The 13,240-nt window shown below is 35.7% G+C and overlaps 1 protein-coding gene across 10 annotated transcripts in view; it reads right to left on the bottom strand.

Moving 5' to 3' along the window:
- The window catches only part of RYR3 (ryanodine receptor 3), a 245,176-nt gene extending 232,637 nt beyond the window's left edge, over positions 1-12,539 (bottom strand). For 7 of the 10 annotated variants that reach the window (XM_075030397.1, XM_075030399.1, XM_075030400.1 and 4 more), the window contains exon 1: positions 12,385-12,538. In XM_075030397.1, coding sequence (XP_074886498.1) covers positions 12,385-12,435 — 51 coding nt within the window. In that variant the 5' untranslated portion in view covers positions 12,436-12,538. Of the gene's footprint in view, positions 1-3,885; positions 3,996-12,384 lie in introns of all 10 variants that reach the window. The other 3 variants (XM_075030404.1, XM_075030407.1, XM_075030406.1) reach the window with 3 other exon arrangements.
- Positions 12,540-13,240: the final 701 nt, after the last annotated feature.

Below are 13,240 nucleotides of genomic sequence, written 5' to 3'. Positions count from 1 at the left end.
GATGTTGCCTGGAAGTAGCCTGAGGTCAGGATAATCTTCCATCAGCTCCCATGTTATTATTGACTTCTGTTATTACTGACACTGTCTGGTTTTTTTAGATAAACAAAGAAAAGAAACACAGATGTGAAAGATAAATGGATTAGGATAAACTTAGATTGCACGAATACATGATAGAACTATGCAATTATGTGTTTAATTTTCTAAACAGCACTAGAAACATTCTACTGATGTCACAGATTACCTACAACAGAGTATCACCACTATCATGTTTTGGCCATCATTTTTTTTTTCCTTGAAGATTTTGCCCCCCATTTTCTATGTTATGGTGAACACATTTCGCCCTTTAGAACATTGTGACTTATGATTCTAGTTGGTCTTAGTATTGGCAAAGATAGGAAAGGTTGGCAAGTTAAGCCTTATATACAGGACCATGTTTAGTCAACGATGTTACTTAAGCCTAAGGTCCACCTTGAGAGAAGCTGAATTGGGAAGATCCCCGGCAAATAAAAATGGGTCTTTCTAACAAAACCAAACTTCTGTCATGAAATGAAAGTTACATGCACAGAATTAATCTAGAATCTTCCATACCATCAAGCTTCCCGAATTTCAAATTAATCATGGGGAGACTGTACTTCCTGATCCAGCTTCTCTCAAAGTCGGTGTTTTTTCAATAAAAAGGCACTAGTGGATACAACTTTACAGCTTACCGCTTGTGCAGTGGTATGACAAGAAATAGGAACTATATTCTGGCTAGCAGTAAAAGGTCATTAACGACAGCTTCTGTAACTTATCTACAGTTAGGCTAGCTAGGGCATTCACAATGAGTCATCAAATTGTGGTATTTCAAAGCAAAAAATGAGCAAAAGCCTGAGTGAGAAAAATATTTTATCTTCTGATAAAATTATCTTCCTTAATAAAGTAAATTATTTAACATTATCAATATATTTTCATAAGGGGAAAGTTTAAATGCAGGTGATAACTTACTTTTTTCCTCCTTGAGCAAACTCATATTGTGTAACAACTTAGTGATTAGAGTATATTCTATATTGGAAGAACAATCTGGCTGTTTAAACAATGTTTACAACGAATGACATATCATACCAAGTTATTTTAGACCTCACCATTTGTTTATGTCTAGCTGGTTTAGTAGCTGCTATATGCTGCTCTTAACTTTCACAATCACATGAGCACACCATACAGTATAGCTAATTTTGTGCATAAAGGAGATTGGGTGCAAAATGCGTAATAAACAATTCTGAAACTCAGGCTGATTTGCATGAGTAAAGCAAAGCACTTCTTCATCAAGCTAAGTTTGATACACTAAGCTCTTACAATTTCACACATTAAACTGAAGTAACAATGGAGAATGTTCACATCACTGGTGAAGAATATAATCTCACACCCTATATGCTTCTCCAGTAACACCATTATATTCACTTCTATGAAACAAACTTTGGCCACTAAGTTTGTCTTTTCAGTGCTGCATAAAATCATTTCAAAACCATAAGGTAAGGGTGGGGAAAAAAAGTTCTACAGTAGTTGCTGAATTTTCCTTCTCTTCTAAAACACAGATTTATATTAACACACTTCTGATATTGATGCTTTTTTTGTAAGTGCTATTATAGTTGATGTCATCATGTATATAGAAAGCAACCATTTTTTTCCATCTTTATAAAAGTCAAAATACTAAAAAGAAAGTTCTAATCACTACAAGAAATTCATCAACATCATGATTATACAAAAAAACCCATCAACATCTCTATTAAGATAAAGAAAAACATGAGAAAAAATGTTATGGGTTTGATTAGATACAAATTCAAAGATAATCCTATAATCCAAATATTCTACATTCATATTACCCGGCACAATATGAGATGCAATGTCACTTAATTTTACAGGTGGAAAGATTTTGGATCTGTACAAGATCCAAAATTTTACCTGATTTCTGTTTTATGGAAGCAATTTTTAAAAGTTGATGGATATCTTCAGCAAAACCACAACATATGCAATAAATAAATCACAAACAAAACCAAACACCTAAAGCAAACATGAATAATTGGCATTCCCAGTGACTGATGGAAGAGATTTATATTGATTGACACAATTTCTTTAAAGGGTTTTAACAGCATAAGGTTCACTAAAACAGGTAGATTTCAGTTTAATGAGGCTTAATGGAAACTTTTATAATAACATCAATGATCACCAATTCCAGTGAGAATACCTACCCGTTAGAATCAAGGTTTTGTTTAAGTGTTAGTATTGAGATACTACTCAGTATTCAAGCACACAATTATTTTACCCACTGACGGGACAGAGTTACATTAAAGACAGGGCCAATTTAATATTACCTAAGACAGTCACCTAAGATCCAGTATAGTAAGTAGAGAACTTTGAGCTCACATTTTTTTGTTAGATTGTGTTAAAAAAAAAAAAAAAAAAAAAAGCATCTAACATCCCGGTGGAAACACCTGGGTGATTCAGCCATCAAAAGTGCTAGTCACCATCAGCCACTCCCTGTAACTTCACCTATACCAGATTACCTATAACAATTTCCAGCCATGGTAATAAAGTAACTAAATTAAATTAAGATAATGAAGGCTGAATTCCACATTATTCAGACAGGACTATTTTCAAGAGATCTGCAAAACCTCACTAAGAAAGCAAGTAAGGGGTCTTAAATTCAGTCCACAGCAACCCACAACTTACAGGAAAGGTTTAGGGTCTGCATATTAGAAAGTTAATATTGTTCTACGCATTTTAAAAGCCTCACTCCTTATTAATTCTAATGTATGTAAATAGCACATAAAATAAAGGAAAAAATGCAAAGTTTTAAATGAAAGTTTGGCACGTTATTAATACAATTACTATTTACTTCCCACAGACAGTGCCTGATGAGGAAATCAAATCTTATTAATCCCTATTAGCACTTTTTCCTGTGATGGTCAACATGCATGCAGCAAAGAATCTTTTGTCCTGTGAACATTTTTTACAAAAAGGTTACCTGGTAACAAAAAATGCCAGCATGACATACATAATCAGTCTGAGGTCTTCCAAATTCTAAAGTCTACCTTTCCCAGCTTTGGCTACATAGGAACTATAAAGTCTATTGATTTTGATCTTTTGGAAGGTGCAACAGAAATGGATATGCATTTTAGAAGAAGGTTGTTGGACTATAATACTGACAGGTTTGGGGTTTTTAATTTTTTTTAATCAAAATGTTAACTGACTGTACACTGACCGTATCAACATTTCTACACATTATCAAACAGCTTCTGAATTCTACAAACTACTGACATTAAGTATCTTTAATATGTACCAGGTGTATAGGTCTTCTGGGCATTTTTCATGTACAGAAAAGATGAGACAGTGCAGTCAATGAACTTCAGAGGGAGTCTCCGGAGATGGAAGTCATTTGGCCTTAAGCATTTTAGTGAATCATCTGAGGCATTTTAGTATATATTCTAAGATTGATGATCCTTGTACTCCTGTTTGTACATGGTCCTGCTGATGCAATTTGAAAGCATATTAAATCTTCAGTGTTTTAAATTAGTTCTGCATCTGCTGCTAAACAGCTGTTTCAAGTCTCCAAGTTGAAATTCTATTGTTTGTACAAGTAATTTGTAAAGGATTTTATTTAAGCTGCAGTTCTTCTGTATTATATTGTTATTGGAGAGAATTCAAGTTGTTCCAATTGGGTCAAGGGAAGTTGGTTTTCTGGTAAAAGGTATTGGAGAATCTGGTTGAACGCTGAAGTAGCTGAAATGCTCAAGAGTGACAGAGATGTTTGCTGTGGACTAAAAACAGCTCAGGCATGTGCTGACTACTCATCTTACTAAGCAACTAGCACTTGCTTATTTGGATAAAAGCCGAGTAGAAGAAACAAACCTGATGTTACTACTGAATCTTTCACCTTATGTTGCTGTTGTCTCTGCCATTGCTTCTATTGACTGAAGCTGCCACTCCTCACCATAGACATGATGTGCCAGAAGAAGGAACTGGAAAAGAGAGGTTACCTGATCAACAGACTGGCCATCAGCTCCTATTTACAGCTGAACCACATCTGTTAAGACTCAGAGTTGACTGACAGCAGGTGCTCAATAGCTGACAAATATATGTACGTATGCATCATATTGCAGGTGAGACACTACCAAAAGCAAATCGGGGGGGGGGGGGGGGGGGGGGGGATCCAATTTCCTGTAGGTTTTCATAATTCCTACGCATATCCCAATCTTGAACTACTTTAGACACACTCTGAAGATGTCACATATTTGCCAATTGTGCTTCAGAACATTACTGCAATTTTCAGAAAACAAGTTGCCAAAAGTTACCCAAGCGAATTAAGTATTTAGAAGGAAAACATCTCCTGCAATTAGAACAACATACCTTCTTTTTAAGTAATGTCTGGTACACAATTTAAAATCTTCCAGCACCAAAACCACTACATCCTACTAACTCATAGACATAAGGAATAGTCTGGTGAATTTTAATGACATTAAGAATGTTAAATTTAAGATTTCTACATTTGGCAAATAAACAAAAATATTAATTCAGGCATACATTAATGCCTCATGTTTTCTTTATGAAACTTTAAAGTGTATTTATGTTAGCAACTGTTTTCTTAAACTGAGATTATAATTTTACTGTCTATAGAAGTCTGTGCTTATTATATATCTGCACTGCTATTATGTGCCATTTGGGGAAAACACATGTTTCATGAATGAAGTCAAGAAATACATGACTTTAAACTAGTGTCCTGTGATTGAATTCAATATATTCTAAATAGCTGCATGCCAAATTTGTTTCTCTTCTCCTCCCTGCATGCACATCTGTTTTAATTTTTGGAATCTGTATCTAATGCACCTGGCAGCATTTGGCTGTGTGGTCACAGCACTGCCATGGGAACTGAGAAAGAAGCAATAGTCACAGCTGGATTTGAATATGAATCATACCCAGTTAGCATGGCAGGGGATTAGAAAAAAGGCACAGAGATCAGGCAACCGACTTGCTGCATTCTATAAAAATGTGGGAACATCACTAGCAAACTCACTGTTTATTACCAAAGATATTAATCCCCCTTCAGGCACCAAGAAGCAGAGCTTGAGCAGAAGACAAATGCCCACAACAGCCACCAGTGGGGCTAGGGGAAATAGGGAAATGTATACTTGAAGTATTAATTTAGGATTATTGCGTGGTCACAAATCCTATCAAAAAGGCTTTTAACTCACTAGCATTCTAAGGTGAGATTAAAGAGTTTTGCTTGATTGTAACAAATTCGATGTTATTACAGCAGACCTTCATTGATGCTTGTACCCCAAAAAAATAAAACTGAAAAAGAAAAAAAAGGAAAAGAAACTGACAAGGAGTTAGATCCTAGGAGTTAAATTGATCATGACTATATCCAATCTTGCAATTATTCTGTAACAATATACTGTATTTATAATATTGTAATACATGCACTGATCTATTTTTGAAATAGCTTTTTTTTTTTTAATTTAAGCTGTAGAAAGAAACAGTAGTAAAGCATGACGCTGAGTTCACGTAGTGCAACATTGCTTTGTTTTTAACTGGTGTAGACTGGGCCAATATGAAGCAGCTTGCAAAAGTGCAACTCATTACACATATTCCATATATACGTATATATCCCATATATACGTATATATGATGACATATGTATAGACACATATTTCATACATACACGTACTATCATTACATTGTAATACCATATAATACAACATGCAATGTTGTACAGCACATCTCTGAACATTACTGCTCTATGTCCTTGTAGGAAAACCTAGGTTTACAATCTATTCTATACATCCATGCTAAACAAATTGTAAGAAAGGTATCAGGGAAACAGAGCATGGTACCAATGTACCATCTCTAACAGCAGCCTGTAACATCAGGACCTTGAGAAGTGTGTCCCTAACTCAACTATCTTAAATTTGATAGGGAGAAATCAGCCTTCACCTCTGACTTATCATGATGCAAGCTTTCATTGTCTACCTGTTATATCTGCAAAAACTCTATTTTCCTTTTCTCCTTTCCGCCCCTCCCTTACCTGATATAGTCTTTCAATACACTATCACCTAGCAAATGCATTTTTCCCAGTATTTATTAAAGGGGTTTTTTTTTCCTCATGACACCAGTAAATCTACTTTATAATTGTTTCTGTAACTAGAAAGTAAAAATTACTACCTAACGACATACTGGATATCATTTCACTGCCTTCTTGTATTCCCTTTTTACCTTCCTCTGTTATCTTTCCTCTTACTTGCCAGCTTTTGGTGGCATAAACATTCCACTCATCCTGTATTTGTACCACAAGCTGGGAACAGACCTCAAGATCCTAACTCAGAGAATAAGAAAGACCCAAGTATATCAAGACAAATCACATGAAGTTCTATGAAATTATAGTGCAGTTGTGGTGATACCACTTACCCTCTTTTCCTCAACAGCAACTATAAAATTCCAACCATTAAATAAACTTCAACTTTCATTATATTAAACATACCAAACTACTTAAGCATTTCCTTTTTCATGTAAACATGATGCAATTTTCCCAAAGAACTATTCCTTACCAGAAGCCTGAAATACCTGCTTAAATGAGATGATTTCACTCCAAAAGAGAAGTTGTTACAAATTAATTAAATGACTGATATAGACACCAAGCCACTACTCCGGTCTGTCCAGAGCTAAAAAACAGACACACCACACAGTCTGAAGGCATGACTGTTGTGTTTATAGTATAGTAGAGCATTTGCTTAAAATTCCGCCTTGACAAGGGGTTACAACTAATTGCAGAAGATCTTATCTTTATTTCATCAAAAATAAACACTCACAGAGTACTACAGCATATGATGCACTGGCAAATTTGTCATATTGTAAGTCTATCTTATAATAGTACCCAGAGTTTCAGCAAGGAAATAGTCCTAGGCAAAGAATGAGCATAAGCTATCTGTTTTGCATATAGTGACAAACTGGGCAAACCTATTCACAAAGTTAAGAACACATGCAGGGAGTAAAAGTGGCAATTTCATGAGTGAAAATAAACAGAGCAACATTATTTATAAAGAAGGACACTACAAGTTCTAAGAAACTTAACTCAGGATAAATTCATAAAATTAAGTATGATTTCCATGGTAGAAACTGAAGAATAATAAAGCAAGAAGAGTGATTGCAAGTACCTATACTGGTAATAGCCTGAAGTTTAAGAAGCAAAAAGAAATCCATTTTTAAGACTTTTTTTTATTAAAAGCAGTGGAAAAGACATGGTGGTGTTGTTTGTTTAGTTTGTTGTACAAATTTTGTTCTTCTTCGAAGACTTAGAAGTATGGACTGCTATACAACTGTTAAAAATTGTGGTGATAGGATCAGAAGGGGGAGATTTAATGCACAGAGATAAATAGATACACAGATACTTAAACATTTAATTTAAAAAAAATCACTTAAGCTCCCAATACATGCCAGTTCTCAGAGGCAACTCAAGTTTTATATAACATTATTCTTCCTTTCTTTTTCCTTTCTTTTTACCCTTTTCCTAAAAGGAATTGACTGACTAATGGCCAACTACTGTATCCTGAATTGCAGTACATTTCAGTGACAACAGACAAAATGTCCTAATTAACTTGAAAACAATACAACAGAACACACTCAGCTGTTCAAGAAGCACGTAGAACCTGAGCCAGCTCCCTTAAAATGGGCTTCAGGAAAATTCCACTGATTTGATCTTACGGCTTTCCTTCGCCTTTGTGACTTTTACTACACATAAATTTCTATATAATTTTTATATAATCTCATTTTTATATAAACTCACTGAGAACAATTTCCATATTTTCCCAGTTTTTAATTAACCACTGCTAAAAACTTCTCCAGAGAAGTATCTTCCATTATTGTCTCACATTTGGACATTTGTCTGATATATTTGTTTGCAAGTATATATCTGGTGAGCATTATATAGCAGATATTCACACTTTACTGAATCAAGCCACAGAGATCTCTGGTACAGAATATCAATATGCATTTAGTAACATAACTGTTAGATATTAAGTTGGACTGTTAAGGATGAATCATTTTAATGGTTCCACTTCACACATTCTTTGTTATTTCACTAGGGATACACCACTAGGGACACAGATTTGATAAAACAACAGGTATTAAAAGCATCTAAAGAATAACTGGTTTTATGCCAAACTAATCCTAGGTAAACTGAAGCACTTGAGTACAACTACTAAAATAATAAAAAAGGCATGATATAATCACTTCTTATATTTATATTTGGCAACAAAGTGATTGAAAAAAAGAAAATCTAACTCATACTATACCTGACAGTTCATATTGTAAAACTGAGATAACTTCCCATTCTCATCTGTAACACCTGAACAGTAGAAGAGCTCATTTTGAAGCAATATAGATAGTGAAGTGTATCCAGATATAAATGTGTATGAGCCACCCAATTGTCTTGATTCTGAGCAGCTATTTAACACACAAATGATCAAAAACATACCTGAAAAATCTGTAAACTCACTGTGTAAATCTATGTACATGAACTAGATCTTGAAAAAAATTAAATCCAAATATTCTATTCTAGGTCTTTGTAACAACAGTACTTTGCTATTTAAGTATAACAGATAACTACACTCAGTCTGTGACAGAAAACTATTTCCCACTCTCATGTGTAAATTTTTAGATAGTGATTGGAGAGGTTTAACAGGACACTTAAAATTAGGTCATTGAGATAAGCTGTTAAAGGAGCAAAACTCAAATAAGAATCAATTGTTTAGGCCTTTGTCACTCAGAGAAATGAAGAATTTGTAACCAGTTGGGGAAAGAGTCATGCATACACAGACACATGCACAAAGGCATACACATGCTAATACCCAACACACAGTCTGTTCAGATCCATGGAAAACAAGGCAAAACTTTCTTGACTAACGTGTTAAGAGCCACCTCAAAAAAAGATTGTATTAAAATAAGTGGAAACACTTTCCATTAATACAATGATATTCAGGAAAAATAACAAAGCAATACACTTATTAACTAATGTTACCACCATAACACAGACTCTAAGATGGCAAACAACTTTGACGTGCTTCATTACAAGTACATTTAAACTGCTCCTATGCTTTGGGCAGGGGTGTGATTTTCCCCCACCCCACCCACCAATCATGCTCTCTGTTAGCAAGTGACTATATAGGTATTTCTGATGAAGACAAAAGCTATCTGCTTGAAGGTATCACCTCATATTTTATTAATTCGGCAGCAGTGGAAATGACAGAGAATTCAGGATTAATTTCCAGAGAGGAGAGGACTTTGTTTGTCACAGCAGTAAAGTCCCAGTAGCTAGGAAAGGCTTGAATGAGAACACTTAACACACTCATCCACACTGCCAAGGGCAACAGGGTTTCCTCTATATAGGTCAGCATGTTATCTCAAAACAGCACAGGTTAACATATGTGTTCTCACCTAACACTGCATAATCTTCATTAATTTCTCACGCATTCGTACCTTAGGAAGGGGTAACAAACAAATGGTAGGGGGAAGTCATCTAAAGTACAAACACTACCACGGCAGGAAACTAAGAGATAGCAGTATTGCATTTACACACATCTAACAAGTGCTTTGCTTCTCCCATCCATACAAAACACATAAGTAGGCACACATACACAAATATCCAGAGTCAAATCTAGATGAAAGCCACCAACTAGAAAACTAGAGAAACAATTCCAAGCATTATTACAGAAACAAAACATCAAAGATTTCCTAACAAAGACACAGCAGCAGGGTAGCAGTGTAAGAAAAAGCTGTGTGTATTTATATATTTATTTATATTCATACTGAACTTACAAGTCAGGGGCACTGTACTAGTAACATCTTCCTTTAAATGCTATCATTACACATAAAGACTTCACACAAGAACTGGGACTTACTTGAAATTGGCACTGAAGACACACTACTACGACAACAATGATGACAATGAAAGTGTTCTTGTCCTCTCCCCTCTGGAATTTGTTCTTAAGGTTTTTGTCATTCCCATTGCTGCCAAATTAATCAAATATGAGCAATGTCTTGGAACAAAAAGTGATAGTGAAAAACTTTCCAAAGTTTATAAATATGCACATAAGTTTGCTGCTCCCTAGAAACAAATACATGTTTGGTTGTTTGGGGTTTTTTTGCATTACTGAGCTTCTAGCCCTTCTACAGGAGCAGAGACTAAAAATGATGCACAAAACTATACAATAACTTAGATCTGGAAGAAAAAAACATCATGACCAACAAAAAATGGTGGACAAGGGGAAAATTTCCCATTAAGGAAACAAAAATTAATTTTACTAGACTTCTAAGAGTTAATACTCTTGCTCTTTCAAAATTTTATACCTCACCAAGAGTTATCTCCAAGAGACTAAAACATCCTAGAGCACTTCCGTCTACAGACTCAAAAATAAGAATACAGAGATCAACAATTTCAAAGGAACATTCGGCTCACAAGCCTAGGAAACATTCACTAGGAATCCAAATTCCCAGAAAACATTTTGATCTGGAGAAGATCCTGACTGATCAACAATTTCACTGGAAGAGTTCTAACAGGCTACTGTACTTCGTGTTTGTATGTATGAACAGTGATTAGGCAGCAATAAAAGCTGTAAGTAATAAGTACTGAAGGCTTACATCACTGTAGCACTCAATACCTAATAAAGTGTTCCTTTCTCAGTATACTGCAAAGCAACAATTGTTCCCTTCTCCACTAAGGTGAAGGAAGTTATAACTGAGAGGAGACAGCTGTAAATGGTATGATTGTTCACAGCAAGGAGAAGCTAGGGCTTCCAAGACAGAAATCTAGTCCATTTTTTTACCCTGTAAAAGACTTCCTAACACCTAGGGGGAAGGAATATTTCTGCATAGTCTCACTTTTGCCGTTTCCATTTTTGGCCCCCACCTCTATTTAGCACTTTATTTTACCCATTGGAAAGAAGTGCAATAGAGTTCTACTAGCATGAGAATGGGTCACAGCAGCAGAAATTGCTATCTCATGTAGCACACACATGTTATCTATGAATAGGCAAAGCTTCTCACTTCATCACTGAGGAAGACTGTTCAGTCAAGGCAACATCTTAGAAAGTGAAATGATGAAGGACATTCATTTAAAGCTCCAGTCTCTGATAAAACCTTCTCCTAAAGGCTGAGTAATCTACTAAACCATGTAATAGAGATATCTCTAAAAAGTGGAGTGGAGGGATGTTGGAAAGGATACTTCATTGTGATTATCCATTTCCCTCCCCCCATGAAATTCTCCCAGGCATAAAAGTGCTAATGACACTTCATTACACCTAAACAATTTACATAAGCAGCAGCAGCCATCACCACTTTTCAACCTTTAATTCCCAGAAATAAATATTCCCAGCCTCCTAGAAATCAGCCTTGTAATTTCCTACTTTGGGCACTTAACATGTTTTATTTTAGAGACTTACACTTTTAAAGTTGTATCAACTCTAGAGGAGACTGTTTCTGGAACATTATTTGTGATAAATGCAAAGTAAAGACAGTATGGGGAAAGAGGAGGGAATACACACATCAAAGCAGTTTTTTCATGCTAGTTACACAACAACACACTCTTAGTCATGCAGGGTAAAAATAATGAGACACAAGATGACACATGAAAAGGATCTTATCCTCTTCCCAAAAATTAACACATGAACACTACTTGCTTATAAGTCCAAATTGGTTGTCATACTAGATTTGTGTAAAGCTTTAGGAAAGAATGGTGTGAGGGCTCTATATAGAAAATTACACTAAGTGAAGGCTATTTCACTAATTAACACCCCTTCCCAAAGAAATCCTTAGCTCCTTTTAAAATAAGCTTATTTTAGGCAGAGAAAAGACCCCAAACATTTGTAGAGCCCCGACTTCAACATCTGTTGGTATTCCCTACACACAAGTGTGCTTCTGTGTGCATGTTTATCAGAAGAGGTCATCAAGGGCTTGCTTGGTTTATTCATCATTTTAAGGCTCTCCTATTTGCAAAGCTTCTGTTAATGTCAGTGAAATCTAACCTAGGCAGAAGTTTCAGAGGTCAGATATTTGGCATGCTACATTTAGAAACCCAAGTACAAAGTTGATGAGGACGCTTCAAACACAGGGGATTACAGCGGAAATAGGTCTCCTTATACCAAACTGGCTATTGAGCAGATTCAAGGAAGAACACACTGAGACAGCCTGATGCTATTAAAGCTCATATTCTTGCTTTATTTTTTTCCACTGACTAAATCAATTCTCCTGTTTGGCAAAGCCCAGCACAGAAATAACACTTTATTTTTAATACAACAGAAAAGGAATAGATGTGAGACATAAAATCCTGTAGTACATGACCTATAAAAAGCAGATACTTACAGTTCGTAGGAACTGTATTTCATCTTCCCCTCCTTCACCCCCTTCAGCCATGGCTCTTGAGGAGTCAGCTCTGCTGAGACTCTGATCGCCTCCACCGTCAGCTCACTGCACTCGGTACAGCTCCTCTTCTCCTATCAGTATTAGCATATAGCTAATCCACAGCCATATAGGGAGCTCAGCTAACTCCACTGCACTGCAGACTGTCAGTCAACCCCCTCACTGCCAGAGCCAACTGCGCTGCTTTTCCAGCTCATGGCAAGCAATTCTTTTCCTTTTCTCTCTACCCTAGAGGCTACCGTTAAGGTATTGCAGGAAGCATTATATGCATCACTAGGTGTTGATTTTTTTTCCCCCAGATACTGTCTGGTCAAAACAGCAATAATGATGAAGTGTTAATGAAAGCAGAGCTTGCACTTCCATTTTCACAGATTAGGATACACAATTTTGCACTGAAATGTACCAAATTCAGCAGCTCTGAACCTACTGATTTGTGCAGCAGAAGGATGTAAATCAGATGATCACAGGACAAGCTGATTTTGACAGCAGATATTTTCAGCTTGCTTACAATAACTTCCGTTTCTTGCTTCTCTGCATAAGCAGCTGCAAATCTGATTTCCAAGATGACTTAATGATCTGAACCTACTATATGTAGTTATTTGTGCTAGCCTTTTAAATGGTATTTATAAATATATCCTAAGGACTGCAAGGTTTTTGTTTGTACCTTTTCAGAAATGCACCTGAATATGTATAGAGGATGGTACAAATTTACTTCACAACCTATAAACCACAGTTATGTTAAAATAAAACTTAAAATAACTTTAAATTCTAGTTAAATAATGAAGAAATTTTTAATTAT

This window comes from Buteo buteo, chromosome 6 (assembly GCF_964188355.1).
Source record: "Buteo buteo chromosome 6, bButBut1.hap1.1, whole genome shotgun sequence".
Lineage (NCBI taxonomy): Eukaryota > Metazoa > Chordata > Aves > Accipitriformes > Accipitridae > Buteo > Buteo buteo.
The sequence above is the reverse complement of the archived record's forward strand: the minus strand, read 5'-3'. Positions and strand labels throughout refer to the sequence as shown.